Source organism: Parasteatoda tepidariorum, chromosome 3, assembly GCF_043381705.1.
Source record: "Parasteatoda tepidariorum isolate YZ-2023 chromosome 3, CAS_Ptep_4.0, whole genome shotgun sequence".
Classification (NCBI taxonomy): Eukaryota; Metazoa; Arthropoda; class Arachnida; order Araneae; family Theridiidae; genus Parasteatoda; species Parasteatoda tepidariorum.
This window is the reverse complement of record NC_092206.1, coordinates 32,908,574-32,934,143: the sequence shown is the minus strand read 5'-3', so window position 1 is coordinate 32,934,143 and position 25,570 is coordinate 32,908,574. Positions and strand designations below refer to the sequence as shown.

The window sequence follows — 25,570 nt, the reverse complement described above, 5'->3', positions numbered from 1 at the left end:
AATGAAATGAGGTTGCTCTCAGCAAATATACTAGCCCTCTATTTATCTTCATAAAATAGTAAAAGCATTTCTATTTTATCTCCAGAAAATGTAGATCTGATAAATATTTCCTTTTAGTAACTTCCAGTTTTATATGATGAGCCCTTAGGGGCATGAACTTTTTTGGACCAAATAATAAGCATTTTCTTTATTATTTTAAGATTATAAAAATATTTGATATGATTTTGAATGACTGTGTCTGCACGGAAGCAGTATGTAATATTCCGTTTTATGTTTTTTGTGTGCGTCCTAATCCAATTTTTGGTGTGTTCTGTTTAATTATGCAGAAAAAAGTCAATGGTGTAGGAGAAAATATAAAAGAATGCATTTATATTCGTTTTAAAAAATGGTAACTTCCAATTAAATTTTTAAAGGTAAGGTTTAGACATTGTCATGGAAAATAAGTACTTAACCATATAGCAGAATATTTCTCAATAGGAGAATAAGATCTTTATATATTTAGCCACAAATTATATATATATTGATTTCATGCACACATGCAAAACTGTATAGATTGACTGGATGATTGATTTATATGAATACACAAGTCACTATAAATTCACAATTTTACTTAAAAAATACAGTTTTGTTAGCCCGGATAGACAACATAAACTTGATTATATATTCCTGATTTTCCGTTTATTGTTTTGTTTAAAGAGATTTAATTGTTTTTTAAAAACACGAAATTTTTTCTCTTTTGTGTACAATTTTTTGCTTATTCTGGTAATCCTTGCACTAATTCAGTAGCATTGTTCTTAAATATTATTTAGACAAATAAAATGTCTAATAGAACTACTGGAATATCTAAAAAAGGAAGAAATATGATTTTTCTACATATTATTTTTATTCAAGCATGGGAAACAGTATACGCACGAACCAATTCAAATTAAATTCAATTATTTAAGGAAAATATTTATATAATATCAAACAAATGAAATAAATAATGAAATGATAATGGGAATTGTAATGAAAAACAACAACATTTTGTTTAGATTTTGACACAAAAAATGAAGAAAAAAATCATTGCAAATTTTTAAAAAAGTTAACAGCTTAAATTTATACATTTCTCCCTCATTATAACTTTTTCTATAACACGAGTTGAACAGCGGTCTAATTCTGAGTTTACATTTTTCAATCTTCACCTCCGTAGCCTTGCAATTTTGAACGCAACCCAGAAGACACAAGGAAATCAAGCATTTTGACAAACTAGCCTTCATGGAGGATTTTTTTATGGATCTTACCCGCATTAGCGTTGCATGACGAAGAAAACCACGATAGCATTCCATTCTTAACCTGACAGCAAGGGGACTCTAACTCATCCATCTGCCACTGAGGATGTTTTTACGTCAACACTGTGGACGGTGCAAGAATTTGGAAGAAAACGGAAGAAAAATTCATATCAACCAGTGACCATTGGGATTCGAACTTAGTTTACATCATTGTTTGGAGAATGCTTTATCCCCTGAGCCACCACGGCGTTAACACTTCTATTAGTTAATTCTATCAGATGCTAATTTTTACACAAGTCTGCCTTAAAACTTTAATATTCTTAAAACAATCATCATAAATATGAATGTCGATAAAAAAGCAAACTTATTGTGTAACTTTTGATGCAAACAAATCTTAAAAGAAAAAACTAAAATCAGATCAAATTAATATCAAAATTGATTAGTTTAAATAAGAAATTTGTACACTTCTATCAGAAAATATCTCATATAACCTATTTATTCACAAGAACGTACTGGAATTTAAATATACTCAAAATAATCCAACCATAAGAATTGGAATTGGAATGCATATATATATTCCGAGATGCGAGTTTATTTTTATCCTTAAGGGTGTGGTGCAAATTAAACTGCCCCGCCAAAAATGCGAAGCAATGGACAACACCCTTAACTGTCTCTACCATCTTAAGAAGTAATCCTGAATTATTACCAACTTCATGACGTAAAATCCTTCTGTTTCTCGGCCTCTCATCTTCTCAATTCATGCAATTATAAGAATATATTACAATCAACCAGACCATTTTTCCAGATTCTTCTTGCAATTTTCCTAATGGGAAATAAAGTCGCAACATTTACAGAGGAACAACTGGAAGATTATCAAGTAAGATGTCTTATTTTTTTCGTTATTTACTATAAGAAAAGTAGGCAATTTAATCTAAAGTATAGGAATCAATGAATATAGCATTTAATATTCTTTCATTATTGTTTGTATTACAGGAAATTATTAAATTACTTTCAGTGGATTTGTCTTAGGTTAATTATTTAAATAAAATGTTTAAGTATTCATTAATTAGCTCATCTCAATGATATTTGACATTAATAACAAGCGCTTTATTTTCTTTGTAGATTTACTTTATCACCTAAATACTCCTAAATATACATTTTCTGAAACTCTCCTCATTTTAAATATATCGAAAATTGTTTAACGCACACCGAAAACACTTATCGATTCAAATAATTTTTTAAATTTCCTTTAAAGGAAAAAAAAAGATGTAAAAAATAAGATGATTAGGAAGTTTCAAAATTTATTTTTTTTTGAAACTCCTTTGAAATTCATTTTTGTAAACATTAGACCCTAAATTTCTAAAACTTTGATGCCGACAGCAAAGTGAAGGTAATTTTTTCAAAGCTTATTTATTTTGAGAAAAAGATAAGTACTTTTTTTATTCAAAAACGTTTATATATCGAAATATTGAAGTCTTATAACTTTAAAATGTGTATGAAAAATATTTTTATTAATGACTGTCCTCACAATTCAGTAGTACAAATACGTTGATAAACTTGTTATTTAAAAACACTGCTAAGAACCTGAAAACAAGGCTTACTTCAAAATGTTATACGTAAGCGCATGTTTCAAAGGATAATTTACAGAGTAGTGTTTGAAAAAAATATTCAGGATTGCAAACTATTTTTTATATATGCTGATTATATGTATTTAAATATCTGCTGAATAAAAAAGCACAGCAAAGTCTTCACTCCCATCTCTTTAAAGGTCTGGAAAAACCATATTTTTGTATATCTCATACTCAAATTTTATAGATGGATCTCACATTTCTGGAATGATTTTAACATACAGTCATCACCAACAATTAAGTTTGCTAATTATTTTCGGTCAAAAACGTAATCAGCATTTATAAAGTTGACTGCCTGATGATAAAATTTAGGCATGCATGATAAAGTTGCGTGGGAAGAAAAACTTCAAGTCAAGTTTATCAGAAATTGAGGATGGTTAGCTCAATTGATGCAGATATTCAATAATTATGCAGACAGTTTAAGTTACGTGGTTTTCCAAACATTTCACTTCTTTTAAAATATTATAAGATTAAAAAATAGCGTATTCATAGAATTTTTTTCTTGCTCATCTGTTTGACGTTACACTAGAAAAAATAGAAGCATATATATTTTTTTTTTCAAATTTGATTAAACCGCATAAAACTGGCGATGTAGAAATGTTACTTTTTCAAATCTTTTCTAATAAATTACGGTAAAAACATCATTTGGCAATAAATTTTTAAAAATCAGTGATTATAGAAAAAAGTGTTAAAATTTTTTTCACGATGGAAATGCCCCATTTCAAAATCTTCAATTATTTATTCAGATATCACACTTTGATATTTCTCAAGCAAAAGAATTTTCGTATTATTTTAAAAGGCATTATACAAATTGTTTCCCTGCATAAAATTGCTCAGTTAAAATTCTTTAATTAAAAGAATTTACTAAAAATACTCAAAACTCTTTTCCTTTCCTTGAAAATTTTAAAGAAATAGTGAAAGATAAAAAGCAATTTTGAATAGATTCTGTTAGCTTCAAAAAAATTTTTTGTATGCACTTTATTAAATATTTTTACATGAAACTATTTTCTGCTTTCATTTTACTCTTTCTATTTAAGTTAGTTTGGACATAAATTTTTAGCAAATTATAAAATTGGAAGAAATCAGTATAAGATATGAGTTATACAAAAAATTGGTTAAATGTTATCGTAAGTTCTTATGCTGTTTTTTTAATTATTTGCAATGCATACCTGTATGTTGAAGGGTTCACTTTTTGGTCGAATTATTGTAAACCAACATAATAACTACAATAGTATATTTTTAAATTGAATTTAATAGGAAATCAAATAAAATAAAACTTATAAAAATAGTATTAAGTTTATCAAGTCATTTTTTTACGATTAAAACTTTTCTCCTTGCATAAAACAAAATTCAATGATAAAGGCAATAAAGCAAATTTCAGTGCAGTTTTTTTTCAGTTCTCAAACTATGTTGAAGAAAAATAATATTTACTAATAAAAATATATAATTTGTCTTCTTTTACATTATTTTTATAGTAAAGTTCATATATTTTGGTGCAACTTGTTCAATGTTTCACACATGGAACTTGCATCGCACATTGTATCACACATTGAACATGATTAAAAAATTTTATAAAATAAATCATAATAGCTAAATATTTCATTTTCTTATTAAGTACAGTTGATTAATTTTTTACTTAAAAACAAATTCAAATAAATTTTTTAAGAAATTTAAAATTTGGAGTTTTGGTGATATCGGTAATTTGTAAGAATTTTTGAACTGAAAATTATATTATAATGTATAAAATATCATATCTCTTTTGATAATTATAATACTCTCATTCTCTGAAATTTATAATGGTATAAGCACATAAAATCAGCTTATTAATTTGACAAATACGAATATATTATAAGATAGTCTTTGCTTAATTTATTCATTTGAGAATCCATATAGTTTGACTATTTCAATAAATTTAAATATGAAAATTCGTGATTTTTGGTAATTGTATAATTTTAAATCTTAAAAGCACAAAAATACAAGAAAAAAGGGAGAACAATAAAAATATTAGATATGTTTTAAAAATTATAAGATGGTCCATTCATAAAAATTATAAATCTGTAAATATAAGATTCTACTTCAATAATTTGGCTGATACAAAGAATGTAATTATATTCATTACAATGTTTTTTACTTGAAAATGAGAAATTTTAATTGAAAAACTATCTGAAATTAAATATAATTCTGAAACAAAGTTTCATGTTTTAGGACTGCACATTTTTCACTCGAAAAGAAATATTAACGTAAGTATAATCACCTATTATCGATTTCATACATCGTAGTTAGAGGAAAAAGAAGCTTAAATATATGCTTATCTAGATGAAGAAAAAACTTTTTTTTCGCACGTCTTCAAATATTTTAGATCCAAGTATTCTGTTTTGAAGCTTTGTCTTAATACTTAAAAATTACGTCGTATATATATATATATTATAAAAAAACTGCTATTGATATTTAAAAATTATTCGTTTCAATTTTTAAAAAGATTTTGAAGTTTTCAAAAAGAGACGTTTAATGAAAAGATGCTAATTTTAACTTTCAGGATATTTGAATTGTTTTCTGAGTAAAAATTTAAGATCAAATGTGTCAGATTATGGTAAAAGTTGCCATGTTTCTTGTTCCATGAGAACGCTAAATAGCTTAGTAATACCATAATACCGGTAGAGGACGGTATAAATACCATTAATTCGGTTAAATTTACTTCTCAGTTTTGTATCGTTCACTAAATGCGAGGTAACAATACCTGTATTTTGTAAATTAGAGTTTTAAGTAAACCATTAATAAATAAACATAAAAATTACTAAATTAATATTTTAAATATTTTGGTTTTAATTACCAGAAATATGTTTTTTTTCTAGAAATGTCATTATCATCCAGCACGGTTCTGTTACCAGAATTTTTCTCTTCGCGCATTTGTCATTGCCTGAAACTATTAGATCTGAATGCATTAATTTAAAAAAACTGCATGATTTGATGATCATGCAACTTAAAAAAAATTTCTTTATAAAAACAGTATTTAATTCATTCAATATTAATTTTCACTTTTAGAATTTTCAATTTGCAAAACCTCGTTACCTGAATGTTTTTAATTTTATTATAATAAATTAAATCTGCAAAAAAATATTTATTGAAATTCTATGTTAATGTGGATTTTTGAAAAACAGACTTTTATTGGTGTAATGTAATCTTAACATTCAAAATTTATTATTGTAAAATCTCATTTAAAAGAAATAGTAAAAATTTTAAAATTTCGCATTTTTTTCTATTACAAATCATATTCATCATTACTTATACATTAAATTTTTAAAAAAGCATTATCAACAATCATTTGCGTTTAAGGGTTTGAAAAATATGATTTTTATAGCTAGTGAAAAGTTGAAAAGGAAATATGTAAACATGAATTTCAAATTTGTGTGCATAAAATTTTCATGCATTTGAACATTTTATGCAGTTATATTTCTTAAATATATATTCATACAAATTTCCTTGCAATTTACATTTACTTATTTTTTAGTAAAATTTCTATATTTTTATTGTAACTCTGAAATTACATTTATTGCACTTTCAAAAGATTCAAATATTTATTTTCGAAATTTCTTGAAACAATTTAATTGGAAAAAAAATCTTGATGAAAGTACCGTACTGTAGAGAAAATACACTTCTGTTAAAAAAAAACAACATAATTCTAGTTTTAGCCATGGTTAACATCAACAATCCATCTTCAAAATATAATGGTTAACCTCATACATAATATAATAGTTAACCTCTTATCAATAAATGGTAAACCTCATCAAACCATCATTTCAAAGAAACAGTTTTCTTAGTATTGAAACTTTTTAATTAGTTATTAGTTACCTCATATTGAATTAATTAGTTATTTATCCTTAATTTTGCATATTAGTTTAAAAGAAATAAAATTAACTTATGGATAATGACGTCACCGATTTAATATTCTGAAGAAGCATACAAAACGGCTCTATTTTGTTGACATTTGCTCTCGTCTACGTATTGATTTTAATATAAAATTTTTGAAGTCAACCGACTTTCAGTTAACTGAATATCAAATGTAAAAATTACTGACATTTGTGAAGATAAAAGGACCGACACTCAGACTGTCAGCAATTTTTACCGTGGAATTCGTGTTTATTGGAACTTGTTACGAAACAAAAAAATAATTATATTGTAATTTTTACAGTAGCAGTTTTCATAAAATCATTGAATTAATAAAATTAAATAAATATCACTGTAAAAATACTGTATAATATTTAATGGTGAAAATTGATTTTACGGATGATGCACCCAGAGTGCGGGTACTTGATAACGTAATTTGATTTGAAATGCTTTACAGTGTATTTTTTCATGAAAAAAATATGAATATAATATTTTTATATTTGTCAAAAGATTTACCAACATTTTCTCTTTCTCAATTTTTATTATTTTCTGCAGTGTTTTCAAAAGGTATAGAGAATTAGACCCTCAGCGAGTTCCTCAAGTAATGACTGGTGAAGAAGCTCATGAAGTAACTGTACCCTTAGAAAAAGTAGAAAAAATGCCTGAACTAAAAGTAACTACTTTTTATCATTAACGAAAACTAATATAAGTGTGTTAAAACGTTCTTGAAAAAATGTATAATTAAGTGATGTAATTAATGATTTTTGCTCTTAAGAAAATTATAATAAGGCTATCCACCGATTTTAAGTTTGAAGTTTAACTACTTACGCAATTAAAATAACGGTAATTTTAGTATATTTATCAGCGAAATAGAACCAATCGAGTATTTATTAAAAATTGTTCAGATTTTTGGTGCTGAAAAGATTTATTATACAACTAACAGTTCATAACTTATTTATTGTTATTATTTTTTTACCATTTATTACTTGGTAATAATTCAAGACATCTTATTAATATAATTAATGAATTTTTATATGACATTTTTTCTCCAAATATTTAAATAGTAAAAATAAAACATTAACAAGTACTATTTCTGTTAAAAGATGATAATTGTGTCTGATGTTTTTTTAAGGTTAAGTACCACTGCCCGGTACGCATTTGCCCGGTATACCCTATACTGATGTTTTTTTAAGGTCAAGTGCCATTGCCCGGTATGTATTTTCCCGATACTTAGTGTATACCGGGCAGTGGCACTAAACCATAAAAAACATCAATGTAGGGTATACCGAGCAAATGTATACCGGGCAAATGTAAATGTATGGCCCGATACTCCAAACACTGATGTTTCTTCTGATCTATCGTCAGTAAGTATTAAATTATCGAATAAATGTAATTATATCCACGAATAAATTCATATCAAATCGAATGTAATAAATATTTCGGACATTCACCAAAGCGACTATGTGATTATTGACATTCACCGGTGAATGTCAGAAATAAGGGTATTTAGCAAATATTTCGGACATTCACCAAAGCGACTATGTGATTATTGACATTCACCGGTGAATGTCAGAAATAAGGGTATTTAGCAAATATTTCGGACATTCACCAAAGCGACTATGTGATTATTGACATTCACCGGTGAATGTCAGAAATAAGGGTATTTAGCAAATATTTCGGACATTCACCAAAGCGACTATGTGATTATTGACAATCACCGGTGAATGTCAGAAATAAGGGTATTTAGCAAATATTTCGGACATTCACCAAAGCGACTACGTGAATGTCGACATTTTCGAGATTTCGGTGAAGTGAGCTGCGTTTGAATGATTTTACCTTTCATTAAAGTAGAAAAAAACACTATTGTCTTGTGCTATGTTTCATAACCATAAATTTTTAAAATACAAAATATAAAATTTATCACTTATTTTGACTCAATTTAATAGAAAGAAGAAAAAAAATAAGAAAAATATGTTTAATTTTAATTTTGCATCAAAAGGTTAAAATATAACATTCAAACCATTTTATTTAAAAATGTAAAATGCTACCAAAATTAATTATTTAATTAATGAGTTTCAAGAACACTGTGTGCAAATGAATTGCAACAAATAAACTATTCTGTAATACAAAAGCCTTCGTACCATCTCCTCCCATCAAAAAAGAAGCAATTTAAATGAAATTTTTTAGACAACATAAGAATGAACATACTTGTTTATTTATTATTTTTTTACTTTTATGAAAAATTTATTTAATTAGGTTAGTGTAAAAATGTTTTCTTTAAAAGATAATGAAAGATAAAGTTAAAAAAATTTAGTTTTTTGTTTCAAAAAGAGCGCGTTTATTAGGAAACAACAGACGTAACAAAAGTTACAGTTTTTTATACAATAGTAGTAAATATTATACGTAGTAATGAATATGAAATTTGACAGGAATATTGGTTTAGATTTTTTACGCTTAAAGTTCCAATATCTCTACAACTTGCATATATCCAATATATATACAACTTGCAACACTCTTTTTGGAAGATAAATGGTATGTCTTGTAAACATAAAGTTTCCTAGTATATATTCAAACAAATATTCTATCGCTTATTTTAAGGCATGAAGTTTTCTTGACTAACGTGCTTATGAAAATTTAGTTTTTTATTGCATTTCACGTATCTAGAATAGCATGTTTTGTAGTTTATGATTAGCATACAAAGGTAATGGTTTTAATACTATTTTCCAAGCAAAAGGTAACTCAAAAATTAAAGATAAAGAAATATAGTTTATTGATAAATTTTATTGTTCGGAATCTTCAATGAAAACTTTTTATTATACCTGTAAAAAATCGAATAATTTTCATCCGGAGATGAGGATGTATCTTTAGAAGTGTTCAAACTTTTGCAGCAAGTAAAATTTGAATCAGTTTAATACCAAAGAAGGAAAATATCAACCATTATTTCTTTCGATGTATGTAAACTCTCAAGTGTTAAATAAAATTTTAAAATATTGTTTAATTAGAAATGGAAAAGAATGCATGATAATGAATAATTGATGTTTTATATTAAAAATTTTTCGATGAAAAGAAAACTCAGATGAAATAAGCGATGAGAGACAAAAAAATTTGCTTGGTGTAATTTTATTTGACCTACTCTATCGACACAACAGAAATTATTCCTTAATTTTTGGACATTATGAACCGAGTATTAAGGCTTATAAAGTTCTTTTCCTTATTATGTACACGTTTCAAATTGCTTTACACAAAATAATTTTAAGCATTGAAATTAATAATGAATTAAAAATCAAAGTTCGCTACTGAAACGTCAGCACTAATTTAAAGTAAATGTAGGTTCTACAAATCTATAAAAATTTACAGTAAATTATCCCTGAAAAATAGTCTAGATAAAGAAAATAGAGGGTGCTGATAGCTTTTTTCACATATCTTATGATGAGATTATTTATTATGTTAAATACTTTATATAACTTGAAACCCGCTAAAACGTTCTCTCGAGATGTATTATTAAGAAAAGATGTATAATCGAGTAATTTTTAGAGGTAAATGCAGAATTTATAATTACAAGTATTGGTTGTTTTTACCGCTACTTCTTAAGAATATTCTTCTAAAGTATGTTTATGAAAAAAGTTCATACTGAAAGGAACAGCCTAATCAGTCTCTCTGATTCCTTTGAATTGAGAATGCAGGGAATGGAATAATTCAATCATTGAATCTTCAAAAATGCAACTTGGCAATGAATAAATACGGCTCATTTCTTATTAACTACATTTAAGCTTATTAGATTTTTTTACACCTATGTAGTTATTTTCAGAAATTGTAACATCTACTGAAAAAAATGAAGAAGTTGCCAGGAACTACATTGATAAATTGTAGGTATTTTTCTGCCTTATATAAAAAGATGCTTTTTTTTTGAAAAATGCATTTTTCTAAACAGATTCTGGTTACAAAGGTAGATAAATGGAATTAAAATATTTAAAATAAATATTTAGCATGTTCTTTCCTTACAACTTTATCATAATACTCTTAATTATTCAAAATTATTAAATTTTGTTTTTCGTATTTATAAATATTAAATAACATTTTATAAATGCGCAATCCCTATATACAATTCCTCAGTCTTTTTCTATTTAAATTATTTAAATAGCTGCAGCATTTCTTTCTGCAGCATAACTAGAGAAAAAAACGAAAAAAAACAATGTTTCCTATTGTTAAAAACGTTCCGATTTGAAATATGCATTGTCAAAATGTGTTTTAAGGGCCTTCTTTATTCTTCCCTAAAGCAAAATCAAAATGTCAGCAATTCCAAGATGTAAGAAAATTCCGAACAAAGAATTGTATTATTCTGATACTAAGAACATCAAAATGCTTTTGCATTTCCTGTGTTTTCAGGAAAATCCTTTCAGACAGAGGATTTGTAAAGTGTTCTCAAACGATGGAAGCGGAAATTTGACGTTTGATGATTTTTTAGACATGTTTTCTGTCTTCAGCGAACAGGCTCCACGCAATGTCAAGCAAGTTTACGCATTTAAAATCTATGGTAAGCTAGTAATTATGCACAATATCGATTTTATTGATTATATTTTTATTGATTATATCTCTATTACTATACTTATGTTTTTAGAATATCGGTAAATACTCTATAGATATTATTTTGACATATTGTATGTCTTCGTCGAAATAGGCTGCCTACACTGTCAAGCAAGTTTACATGTTTAAAATGCATTTTAATGGCTAGCTAGTAATTATGTATAGTATAGATTTTTATTTATTGTATTAGACTTTTACATTTAATATATTATTTTCTACATTATTGCTAAAATACCTATAATTATACTAATGTTTTTAGAATGTCCGTAAATATTTTATGGATATTAGTTTTATATGTTTTCTTTCTTCAGCTAAACAGACTCCACGCAATGTCAAGCAATTTTATGCTTTTAAAATATGTTGTAAGCTATTAGTAATAAATAATTTTCGATTTTTATTTATTTAATTAGAATCTTATATTTAATATATTATTTTCAACATTATTAGTATTAAATTCATGTAACTATACTAATGTCTTTAGGGTATCGTCTTAGGGGTATTTACGCTTTTAAAATCTTTTATCAGCAGAGAAATCTGTTTAATATCGACTTAAATTTATTTAATTAGATTGTCATATTTAAAATATTATTTTCTTCTTTATAATTGGTAAATACCATATAGTTATACTAATAATTATAGGGTATGGGTAAATACTCTATCTATATTAGCTTGACGTATTTCATGTTTTCGTCGAAACAGGCTCTACGTAATGTCAAGCAAGTTTACGCTTTTAAAATGTATGGTAAGCTAATAATATAAATTTTTATTTTTGTATAAGAATGTTATATTCAAATTAGTATTTTCCATATTATTGGAAAAAGCTCTATAATTATACTATATTTAAGGAAACTGTAAATATTTAATACATATTAGTTTCGCATGTTTTCCGTCTGTTTTATATTAAAACTGATAATTTGCTGGTACGGTGTAAACTAGTTAAATTGGGCATAAAATGTTCTTATGGAGAAGGAGGATTCAGTGTGCCAATTTAAGTGGTGATGGATATTCAGGTGGCTAGGAGTTTGTATTGGTATGGTGTACAGTTGAAGATAATAATGAGAACAGAAGATGATGAAAATAACACTTGAAAATGAAAACCGGATCGTAACTAATATAAAGCTTTTATTTAATATATTTTGCAGAGCTCGAGATACAAAATATAAATATTTTTATCCAAAGGACTTTGAGTTGCATCAATTTTGCATAATAATATTAATAAGGACAGGCCATGGGAGACAAATCCCCCTCGACCTGCCTAATCAAAAGCCAAATTAAAAAGTTATTTATAGATTTTTGTTTTCGATTAGAGGCGACAGTGAATTAATAAGTCTGCATTAGTAATGAAATAAAAAGTATCCGTTCCATTGATCTATAAGAGTAGAATAAATATTTTATATTCGTTTCAAAAGATTAAGTCTTTGATTTATTTTGAAAAGTAATTATATTAATAAAAATCAGCTTAAGTTATAAGAGATATTTAAAAGGATAGGAAATGAATATGTAATGCCAATTGTGGCATCACAGTTCTGACCTTGTAAATATCTATTTTAGCCCCTATCTAATTTAACGTAATTTATTTTTTAATCCGAGAACCCTAAATACCATGGAAACAAAAATATAATATTATTTAAAAAATATTAGCACTTATTTTCCTCTAAACTTCTAAATACATTAGTTTACGCAATAAATGCAAAATTTCAATAGAAATACAAAATTGTGTTTTTTTTAAAATCGTTTCTTAACCAAAAAAAGCTAATTCTAAGAAAAGAAGAAAAATGCGTATCAGCGTAACTTTTCTAAATTACGAAAATTTGATTAAAATTTGCTAAAATATTTTTTTAAGTTATACTGAATAACAAAAATAGTTTAGTTAAATAATATTAAGAATGTTGTTAATCTTTTTCATTCAATATCTTTATAATAGGAATATATATATATATATAAAGTAAACTAAACACTTCATAAAATGAAAGCTTTTTGATTATATATTTCTTCATTTGATTCCAGATTTTTTAAACATGAGATTGATTAAAGTTACTTTAGAAACAAGCATGAAACTGTGAATATCCATAAGCTACTGGAATAAAATTACAGTCACGTTCATAAGTTTTACATTGCCTGATAATTTTTTTAAACAGTCAAAGAATTAGCTATCATTTGACTGTATTTTATTAAATGCAGTCAAAAAAATTTCCAAAAATTTTTTTTTTAAATTGTTGTACTTCATAAATTTAAATTAAAACTTTATCACTAATAAATATGAAAGTTTTATTAATAGAAATTTTTCTTGTAATTAACTATGATTTTCTTCCTGAAATCAGGTATTATTAAAAATCAATAAGTAATTATCAATCACTGAATATTTATAAAACTCACTTTTAATCCAATACTGAATGAAAAATTCGTTCTATTAATAAATTTTGCACAGATTTTCCTAATTAACATCAATCAAATTAAAAAAGTAACAAATCATGAAAATTTTAAACATCTCTCGAAATTTCCAGTAAATAATTATTTCTTACTTAATAATCATTTAATGGATTTTTAATACAGAAACTTACGTTTTCAAAGATAAGCAATCCATGAAATATTCCATCAAATAAAAATAAATAAAATGATTCCACTCTATTACACCAAAATTGGATATTTAAGGTACACTTATTTTTTCCAAAAGCCACCTGAGAGCAAATCGAAATCCTCTATGATTTTAGAATTTAAAAATAGAATTTTCTAAATCTACTATCAATATTTTCTTATTCTCATCTTATCACGAGATATGAAACACAAACTTTCCAGTTTCGAGATATCATTTGTGCTTTCAATTTTAAAATAGGCAAGTTAAAACTTGGTGTAAAGACTATAATTTCTTTAAAAATGAAAATATGATTACAAAGGAAAATCCAGAATTCGAATAGAGAAAGGAATATAAAACCTTTTACAATACAAGGATAAGACCTTTAACAAAACATTTCGTGATTAAATTTATACTACTTTCTTTAAATGTAGTATTTCATTTAGTATCTATGAGAAACACTTCCTACACTAAGAAAAAAAAATCTTGTAAAATTACCATACTGCATGATAAAAGCATTTTTACTTTGAAATATAATTCTGGTAATTAAACTAAAACATAGAGCCTTCAAATGATTCATTTGGAAGTTTTTCCATCTCATATGGTGCCAATTTACCGACAATTCTGGTTATCAAAATTATAGTTCTTGTTATCCCAAATTTAGCAAAAATGCAAAACTCAAAAAGTAAATTTAAAACGCATTTTAAAACAGTGTTTAATCTTTTATTTATCTAAATCTTTACCGAAGAGCATCTGTAACAATCTCCGTGTCTTTTGGTGCTTCCATGGAGCCAAAAACATAATAAATTTCACCGTATTCCTGTAGTTTTCTACAGCTTAAGTGTGCACACCTTACCTTTTCCTTAGCTTAAGTGTGCACATTCCCAGTATTTGTACTATTTGTACCGATAACTTGCAAATATAGCAATAACCAACTACTTATTACTGACAAAAGGCAAAATTAATTTTTTTTAATTATTATGACTCACTATGACTCCAATCATTTTATGTTCTAATACTTACATATCGAACACCTTTTATTTACCTCAGAGAAACTTGTTTTCGAAATTATAATCCCGTTGTCTGCTGAGCATGTACGCTTAAAACTTTGGGTCCTTTACTCCTACCAAAATAATAGATGCATTTGAACAAGTAAGAAATGCAAAAACCCGTTTTGGTACTTTATGTAATTTTGGCTTACATGACTGTAGAAACAAGGAAAATAATCATGTGTTGTAAGAATTAATAATTTAATAATTATATTAGAAAGATATCTAGCAGTACCTTATTAGAAACAATAATGAAATGAAGAATGTAACATATAGATGATAACATAATCAATTAGATGTAACGGAGAAAGCATTGAGAAAAAATTATAGACAAAACTTCTAAATTACGGTAAAATTTACTGAATTCCTGGCTCTATGGGAATGCCAAAAAATCTCTGTAATTTTTATAGAAGTAAAAACAATGGTAAGGGAACGATTGGTAATGGTTTGGGTAAAAGTGAAAATAAAATAGGGTTACTATTGCTAATATTTAATACGGATATAGTTTATTTTATGCAAAAGACCTACGCTAAGAAAAAAAGTATGGTCAAAACTATCGGAATATAATTAAATTTACCGTGTTTCTAGCTCTATGGAACACCAAACTGCTTAGTAATTTTTACCGAAGCGCCTTGCTCATGAAATCTATAAATAAGTCTCTATATAATATCTTATACTCAATATGATCATCTTATTGCAAGTATGAATGAGTGTAATCGTTTTTAATTATATTTTGTTTTATTGGAGATAATAGTTATTCACAAAAATTATATGTTCCTTGCAAAAATAATATATACAAAATTCTAGTTCCAGTAGTTCTCAATTACTCGTGTGAAACTTCATTTTGAAGAAGTTTTTAATTTTTATTTTGGTGATTTCAGGTAACACTTGATGTTTTAACTTGTTGCTCATGATTCTAACTCGAATGATCTTTTAGTGTTGATCACAACTCAGTGAAAGCGTCATGTCATTGATTAATTGATATACACACCTTGGGACGCCATCGGTTATTATTCACAGTTGGTGTATCGTTAGTGTAGAATGCAAAGCATTTTTTGTACTTATTACGACATTACGACAAAACTTTCCCAAACATTAAAAACAGGAATTGGGAAGGAAAAAGTAAGGCCTTGAACTTAGAAACGAGAAATAATATGATTTACAGATCAAACAAAAATACACTTAAGGCCATTCTATAAGCCCCAGTAATTGGTTAAACGCCTATTGTGAGAGAAAAAAATGCAGAAAATTCCTTTTAATTATTCTCAAAAGACATGCAAGAATGGAAAAATTATTTACTAATAAGGAAGAGTTTAAAATGCAACTCTTGGAAACAGAAATTACAGAATGCATAGGGTGAACAGTATCCACACATCCTCCGGTTTTAAACTGATTTATCGTCATAAAAAAATAATAGTCTGAAATAAGGAAGTATCAAACCATTGCATTGGATGTTTACCGATTATTTTATTTATTAATTACGTTATTTTTATTTATAGATTACGATGGAGATCAGTTTATAGGAACAAAAGATCTCGAACAAGCAGTTACAGCTCTCACAAGAGGCGAACTGAACGATGAAGACATTTCCATTGTAGTTGAAAAGGTTTTAGATGAAGGGGATTTAGATGATGATGGAAAACTTTCTTTCATGGAATTCGAAGCAGTGATTTCAAAAGCTCCTGATTTTCTAGGGTAAAGTTTCGTCAAATCTGAAACTAAATATCAATTCTTTATATAGATAAATAAATTTAATGGATCCAAACAAAAATTAATTGAGAGGATATTCTGTAATATCTATAGAGAGAGTTAAATAAGACAAATTATCATTAAAACATGTACATTATGAGCCATAAATAATTATTTAGATGAAAAAAAAGGAAATTTTGAGAACTATTATGAACGTCAATAAGAGAAATAGTGGTGTAAATAATCAAAATCCAGTTAATATGATTTTAAAATATTATTCCGATGCACATTTTTCCTTCAGTGTTTACATTTTGACTTAAAAGATTTAATATTGAGAAAGCGCATGATCAAACATGTCGCTTTTGCATTCTAAAGGCTTCATTTGTGGTCTCCGTGTTCACATACCTGTTTCTTATCAGAAACTCTTTGAGTCAGAGATGATTTCAAGTCTACAGGTCAGTATATATTTTTCGACACCCTCATCTTATCTGAAGGTGTCCCACAAGTTAATGTTCAAAGTGTCATACTTTTCATAATTCATGTTTATCTCGTCCTAAACATTCCACCACTTAAGGTTTTTGATGTACTTAACGTTGATAATTTTAGCGTCTAATGCTCAGGATCTGACGTGAAAGTAATCGAGCGTCAACTACAACTTACTGTAAATAAAACTCCAAATTGGTCTGATGAGAATGGCCACACGCTTTTACCTTCCAAAAGTCCATGTATACATTATTGTCTGCAGCATAATGATCATGCCATTCATATTAATAACACTGACTTACCCATCATGATGTAAGCACAATTTTTGGGAGTAATTTTCGATCATAAGTTATCTTTTCAGCCTCACATAAAACAATGGCGAAAACGGGTCCAACACGTTCAAACAAACGGGTTCAAACACGTTTTGAGAATAAAGCAGTTCTGCGTTGTTGCAAAATAACTTGATGTTCATAGTGGATTGTTTTGACAATGTGTGTACAGTTTTTGACACTGTTTCTGCTTTCCACTTAAAACGCTTGGATACTGAGCATCCTACTTCCTTTCGCACTTCATTCGTGGAAAGTTTGAATGTTGTCTGACATCAGCTACCTTTAGATTTACTCCAATAAGCTTAATGTGTCAAGATGATTTTAGATTTTCTCATGTTCATCCATTTATAACATGCGTTCAAAAGTTCAAACATTCTTCCTTTTTGAATCACCACAACATTCAGCCTTACTGCTAATCTTACGGCTAATTTTATCACGGCCTATTAGAGAATATTGCCAGAACTCAGACACTATAAGCATTTTTGGCCAGATGGAACCATTTCAAACAGATGTTCATCGTGTTTTAAATTTTATCCTACATTTTTCAATTCATCATCATAAAAGTGGGTTTGGTATTTTGTTTTCCTAGGTCCCAAGTCACGTTGGAATAAATTTGGTGATTCCGCAGCTCGATATGCCACTACGTCATTACCTCTAACTGTATCCATTTCAGACATAAAAGTACATGGTCAAGAGTTTATTACATCGCTATGGCAACAGCAATGAAAGCTCAAAATTAAAAAAAAACTTCACTCTGTCAAATCAGAATTTAACCTTTTGAAGGTATTCAGTCTACGGCTTGCAAACCATGAAGCAACTCAATCTCCGAATAATTCACACTCGATTGAATCCCCATTCATTTGCTTTTTGGAGGACATTTTTCTCCAAAGTAACATTTCTAATATTTTACATATGATTCCTCATATTTGAATATATTGCCCACGTTTTATCCAGTATCTTCTGACCCTTTTCTGTTACTCTATGTTCTATGTATAAAATATTTGTTCGATAAAATTCATCATCGTAACAACTTTGCATTTCAACGTGATATTGTTATTTTGTATAGCCTATAAATATTTTTACCAATATTAATAAGTTGTTATCGTATTTCCTACGTAAAATTTCAAGCTTTATTAAATAAGTATAATCCATTTACTCTTTATATAATTTTAGGATATTTTAACATAGATATGATTTTAAAAATTTAATTTTGTCTAATACTTAATTCCAAGCTTCACTTAAGGAGTGAAAGTGCGGAGTCATCGTATGTATACTTAAAATTAACGAGTTTTTTGGATTTCTTTAATATCTGTGATAAAGGAAACTCTCTTTTTAATTACTGTGAATGAGTTTAGTTCTATGTTAATCATTTTACAATTAATGAGTTATTTTGAGTTAAAATATATTATTTATTTGTCTTTTGCAGAACTTTTCACATTAGAATTTGAGAAGATTATGAATTTATCAGACTTCTGAGGAGGAATTTATTAATAAGGTACTGACTACTGATTTTTATTTTCAGTTTCTGTCAATGCGCACATTTAGCTCATTTCAATTAGTCTAGTTATATAAATATGATTTTATAAAGGAAGAATGCACTGCAAAATCAGTATTTTTTCTTCTTCGATTAATTAGAAAAATAAGAAAATCTTAGAAATCTTAGTTTGGTATTTTATGATCTTAACATTTGGACATTTTTTGATACTTACATATTGTTTTACCATTTATGTTCATATGAAATGTAAAAGTTTACTGTGTGTAAAATTCAAAAACAAGGAATATCTAATTAACTTTTGATCTAATTATGAGATTTTAGCTCATTGGATGTAATCTTTAATGCCTCAACAGTTTAACCCTAATTAAACTAAATATTTTGTAAACAGAATATTTGAAGTTATATATACATAGATATACGTAGCTATTTCTGAATTTTTTTGTTTCTCAAAATATGTGTGTTAGTGCGACCCAACTATGGTCCCAATATGTTAGTATGAAAGAGCTGTTGAAAGTTTGAGCAATTAAAATAACATACTTTTTTTTCAAATCTTTTATTTAGTCGCTATCTATAAAAATTCAGTCAAATTTTTCGTATTGATGTTTAAAAATACATGCCAAAATAAAAATTTGAATAAGAAATTAGCATTCAGCAATTTGTCTGATAGGTATTAGAATTTTTAAACTTGTAGTAGAAAATACCATAGCTGCCAATCTGTTGCCAGTTGAAATGCAATTACAGAGTTAAGACTTAACTTGTTAAAACCATTTTTATTTTTTAAATTGAAGCGAGTTTTTTTTTTGACTAGATTTTGTTTAAAATTTATTGGAATTATAAATATTTTTATGTGAGTTTCAATTAAGCTTTTTTTCGTTTAAATATAGAAATATTATTAGAAACTAAAAATTAGATTAGAAGTTTTATTAGAATTAGAAACTAAGTGATTGTTGAAATTCATCGGTGACAGTCGACTGATTTCGGTCATTTAAAGTAACATACATAAAAAATAATTTTTTGTAAATCAACCGGTTTCGGTTAGGTACTTCCTATTTAAACGACAATTTATTTAAGAACAAAAAATAGGTTTAGAACTGAAAACAGGGTTTTCAGTTCTAAAATTATTTTCCTTCCTTCCTTCCTCACTGGCTCGACAGCCCAGGATGGGCCTTGGTCTTCTCCAGTAGTTTTTTCCAAGCTGTCCTTCTTTTGACAATGGACTTCCAATTCTTTATTTTTAATATAGATAAATCTTTCTCCAGGGTATCTAGCCATCTGAGATTTGGCCTGCCCCTTCTACGTGTTCCTGTCGGCCGGGCATCAAAAATCTTTTTCACGATACGGTCTTCTTCCATTCTTACTAAGTGGCCTGCCCATTTTATCTTTTGGACCTTAATGAATCTTATGATGTCTGGTTCATTATATGATCGATAGAGTTCTAAATTTGATCTTCTTAACCACTGACCGTTTTTATTAATTCCGCCAAAAATGCACCGTAATATCTTTCTCTCAAATATGCTCAGCATTTCTTCATCTGTTTCCATGTTTCACAAGCATATGTTAAAACTGACCTAATGAGGCCTTTAAATAATAGCAGCTAATTTTCAAGTCTCTGTAAACCGTATTAAATAATGTTATTATGTATAATTTCTATCCAGTCTTGATCTGCTATGCCTAGTTAGAATTCGTCTTAATATTTTTGCTGCCACCCGTAAGTATTTAATTTACAAACTCATTTTATTTTAAGAATCACTGCCTGTACTACAACTTAAATTAATTACTTTACCTATTTTGATTATTACTTTATATTGTTACGTAAAAATAATTTTACCTATTTATATGTGCAACACGTCTTTGTCTATTTGAAAATTTGAGTATTATTAATAGAAAATAAGGTGGTTGGTGACGGCTACTGGCAACCAATAGCAAGAAAATGGTAACCAGGACCAAACTATGAAAATAATTACATTTTTCAGTGTCTTTTTCGAACGATATAAGTTTAATTTTTGAACGATTTTTATGATCGGGGGCCCCTTTCACGCACTGTCCGAATTTCAAGGAGAAAAATTTGAGTTATAAGAGATTTATAAGCTAAACCGGAAGAAAAAGATTCTAGTGTTATAAGATAGACAGACAGACAATATCTTTATTATATTATCATAGATTTAGATGAAATGCAATTATGTAAATTTTTTGTGTCCTGTCTTTTTAACTAGTGCATGTTTTTACTATGTAAATAAAATAAAACTTATTTTTCTCAGAGAAAAGGGTCAACAGGAAATTTGAAAAATTTGTTAGCCATTAATCATTGAATATACTATTGCTCTTTTACAATTGATTATTTAGAAATGTTAGTTCTTTTCTTAGTAGTCGTAATGATAATGATAAATGATTTTTGTTGTAGTTGTATTTTTTTATTTTTGCAGATTATCAAAACCAATTATTTTAGAATGGAAAAGAATGCTCTGAAAGAATCAAGTTAATGCCAGGATTAAAAGTTAACTATATCCTTCCACTTGGCAGGCATGAAGAATTAACTGAAAATGTTTTTATTAAGATTAACGTTTAGAAGAATCTGTATTTTCGAAGAAATGGAAACTGAGATGAAAGTTTAAAACTTGCTATTGAAATATTACGCAAAATATCCATTACGATGTCCAATTTTGTTAAGCAGACTTAAAATAGAAATCAAGGAAAAGTGTGAAAATAGAAGAAACAAAAAATTGTTTAAAAATTAACTGCATCCAAAAAAGAAAATGATCATTTAACTCAATTTATATTTTTCTATCCATGTTTGTTTTACATTTTCTGTTTTTCTGCACTTTGTTTAATTTTCTCCTCCATTATTAATGTTGTATGGTGTAAATAAAATATTTTTATGTTTGCTTGACAATATATTTACTACTAATTGTAGAAACAAGATCAAGTATCAAGATTTTGAAGCTTTGCTACCAGCTGGTTAGTTGCAAAACCTATTTATAGATTAAATCACAAAATTTCCATTACGGTTATTGCTAAATTTCATTCATTGTTTATGAAGATTCAATATTTTTTTGCTATCTTTTTTTTACGTTATTTTTTTTACTTTCTACCATTGTTTGCATATAAATCAGACATTTCAGTTTTTCTAAACTCAATTAAGTTTACTTTCCGACTAATTCAATTTTTTGCTAGCTATTATTGTTTGTTTAAATTATGACATAGCAAAGCTTTTACTTCATGTAATATGTATTTTAGCAATTAAGACAAAGATTTTCTTTTTGATCTATTTAATTTCTGTAGAAGAACTGTTTTAAGAAAAAATTTAAGTTATGAGAATTTCAGTTATTTGATCTAAAAATCAACTGATGAAATCATGCAGTGTTTCGTTCTTTATAACATAGCTCATGACCGAAATTGCAGTGTTTTTATAGAACAAAAAAATAAATAATTTTCTAGGTAAACTAGATTTTATTGTTTTATAGCTCTCAAATAAGGGTAGGCATCAATCTAGATACTTTGAAAGTTTTATTTTTTTCTTGTAATACTTGATATATTCTATTAGGATGACATGCCACATTTTTGGGAATAAAATATATTTTGTTAGATGCAATTCATTGATCTTATGTTTGAAAAATGTAGCTCTGATTCTAAAATTGCAAGAATAATTTAACAAAAGTCATAAAGAAGGAATCTTACTTTTTACTTACTTAAATTAAATTAAGAGTTTAACTAATCAGATCTACAAATTTCACAATATTTTTAAGCACTAAAAACTCAAAATAAAGTATAAATTAATTCTGCAATTCTTTTTGAAAAAAAATTTATATTAAGATACAATTCTATGTAGTCAAAAATTCAATTATAAATGGTTTTCACCATTCATAATTGAATTTTTGCTTAATAATTACTAGTTTACTTAATAATTATTAATTACTTAATAATTTGTAGCTTTAATCGCTACATATAAGACTATAACCTCTGCATGGAATGAGCAGTTTTTCTTAACCTCATTAACTTAAATGAACTTGTCCAGTTTCGTTTGTAGTAGCAGCTTTTTGCTGTTTTGTCTTTACTATCCTATACATTAATTTTCAATTGGGCAGACCCAAGTGAATAAATTATCCACAATACCAAAGCAATTTTGTTACTCTACATCCTGATGCTTGATGATTTTAATGTATGAAGGGAAGATAAATTTTGTTGGAAAATAAAATCTTCCTCAGACAACTTTTCTAAAGATGAAATTATGCAGTGTCTTGAATATATCGATAAATAACTGAATTAACTTCACTTTTTCTTTGATTTTGCATACCTTCCAGATCCGTTTGTGCTAATGCAACTTCATGTTATTACAATAGCTGCAAGCTACTGCACATTCATACTACTCTTTATCAACACTAGAAGGGTCATTGGAGGTAATTTTGATTGTTTTTAGCCATTTCTTATGCTGTATTAGAAGATTAGAAGATACACGTGATCTTCGAAGCTAATATATATATATATATATATATAGGGATGAGATTNTATATATATAGTCCTTAAATTGTTTCTATGTATACTGTAACAAAATTTCAAACGTTTATGTTGATTCATCATAATAAACAATAAAAACGCATGATGAGTAACGCAAACTAATATATACTACTAAACTCAGGAGCACGACAACCCATAGAGGGCCAAGGCCTACTGTGCCAATTTCAGTTTTCTTGACCTTGGACTCTGGGGTGCAGGAGCAGATGTTCTGGTAAGGTGGTCAGCCGAACTCGGAACCCCCTGTGTTTAGTTCCCAAGCATGTTTGGTACTCATTTATCGACCCACTGAAGGGATGAAAGGCTTAGCCAACCCTGCCTGACCCGAGGATCGAACCAGGGACCTGTGGCACGACAGCACGAAGCGCTACAGCTCTGCCACCGGGTGTCAAACTAATATATATAACATACAAAAGGGGTCCTTTTGACCCTCGTAAGAAAAACGTTCATTTTTGAAGTTTCATGCTGGTTTTTTATTTTACAAGGCTTCGAACCTTATGAAGATGATTTGCAGAACAGTTGATGGGTTCCACCGTGTTAAGAAAAAATGCCGCGCAATAGTTCCCGTATAATTATGTGGTATCTAAGATTCGATATTTGAAGTTGTTTAGTTTAATTCTCAAGACATTATAAATACGTTATTGCCCCTCACATGTACATCCTGATTATAACCGTTATATTTGTTATAATCCTGAACTAGAAGAAACTGCTGTTAAGTAATTATTGCTTATAAATCAAAATGGAATTTAATCGCATGACTAACAAGTCACATAACTTTGACTTCAAGGTTTTGTTTTCAATGGACGTAAAATTAAAAAAAAACATCTTTTTGAATTGTTATTTTTATTTGTACCAGTTTTAAAATGGCCTCGACTGAATGATAACTCTGAGAAAGTATTGTGCGCTAAGTATGGGACCACACCTTAACCCGTTAGGAAAAGTCATTTTATGACTCCATGCGTTCTATAAGTTCTGATTCCCAAAAACTAGACGCTTGTCCATCCCTTTTTTATAAGTAGCTGAATTTCCCATCCTTATTTACATTTCGTAAATATTTAGAAGATATTTCCTTTTTGACCTTTGTAAATATTTAGAAGGAATTTTTTTTCACCTCCAATAGACGATTTATCATTTATTTTTGTCAAGTTTTTCAGTTTGTTCTGTGAATTATTTTTTATCGAGACCATTCAGTTTAGTGTGTTATTTTTCATTCCGAATTAAACTGATTTCTACTTATTTACAATGTTCATGAAATAGTTTGCCCTATAAAGTACAATTACTTTGCTATCTAACAAAAATCTACTAACTGTGTGTAAAATCCGATGATGTTACCTAACTGTGTATGAAAATCAAGGATCTTATACCACTTGTTAGCGATCCATGCCAGAAAACGTGCCATTAATCAGCGGTTGCATCATATGCTGCAAGTTCAAATGTTAAACAGCATTCACCAGGAATAAAAAAAAATAGAAACTAATAACTTCCTCTGAAAAGTAAGTTTTGCTCGAGAAATTGAAAATTGCAGAAAATAACGATTTGTGTCCAAATGTTTTAGCAAGGAACATATAATTTCGGTGTGCAACTGTCGTCTTCGAGAAAAGAAAATATAAATAAATATTGCTACATACCTTCAAGTTTGCATTCAAACAATCTTATCGAGTTTAATAAAATAATTTATAAGCCAATAATTAGAGAAGTAAATATTATCATATTTTATTACGTTATAACGTAAAAAGTGGTAAAAAGCTTCAAATAGTTAAACAAAAAATGTTCAACGTCTAAGAATCGAAAGTGTTCTAATTCCACATTGAACCAATATTCACGAATATAAGCTCAATGAGGGTTAAAATGGACGTTATTTTTCCCCTATGTATTTTTAGCCCTATATAGAATTGTCAGATTCACCCAATATTTTATATCATTTTTCAGTGAATATAGGCCTATATTAGGGCGATAAAGGCTGATATTTGACCTATATTATGGGAATTCTGTGCAAATTGGTTCGCCGGTGCATTTTCGTATAGGACCCATTTAAGCCAAGCAGGAGACAAGGACAAATTGTTGCTAGGGTATATATAT

The 25,570-nt window shown here is 27.7% G+C and overlaps 1 protein-coding gene across 2 annotated transcripts; it reads left to right on the top strand.

Moving 5' to 3' along the window:
* Nucleotides 1-1,781: 1,781 nt before the first annotated feature.
* LOC107441286 (calcium and integrin-binding family member 2-like) lies at nucleotides 1,782-21,864 on the top strand. Of its 2 annotated transcripts, XM_016054495.3 has the most exons (7): nucleotides 1,786-2,145; nucleotides 5,102-5,136; nucleotides 7,337-7,454; nucleotides 11,168-11,315; nucleotides 16,486-16,681; nucleotides 18,914-18,982; nucleotides 21,406-21,864. In XM_016054495.3, the coding sequence occupies exons 1-6, from the start codon at nucleotides 2,095-2,097 to the stop codon at nucleotides 18,933-18,935; spliced, it is 570 nt and encodes a 189-aa protein (XP_015909981.1). In that variant the 5' UTR covers nucleotides 1,786-2,094; the 3' UTR covers nucleotides 18,936-18,982; nucleotides 21,406-21,864. The 2 variants fall into 2 exon arrangements, with proteins under 2 accessions (XP_071034582.1, XP_015909981.1); XM_071178481.1 differs by lacking the exon at nucleotides 18,914-18,982 and having other exon boundaries at nucleotides 1,782-2,145.
* Nucleotides 21,865-25,570: the final 3,706 nt, after the last annotated feature.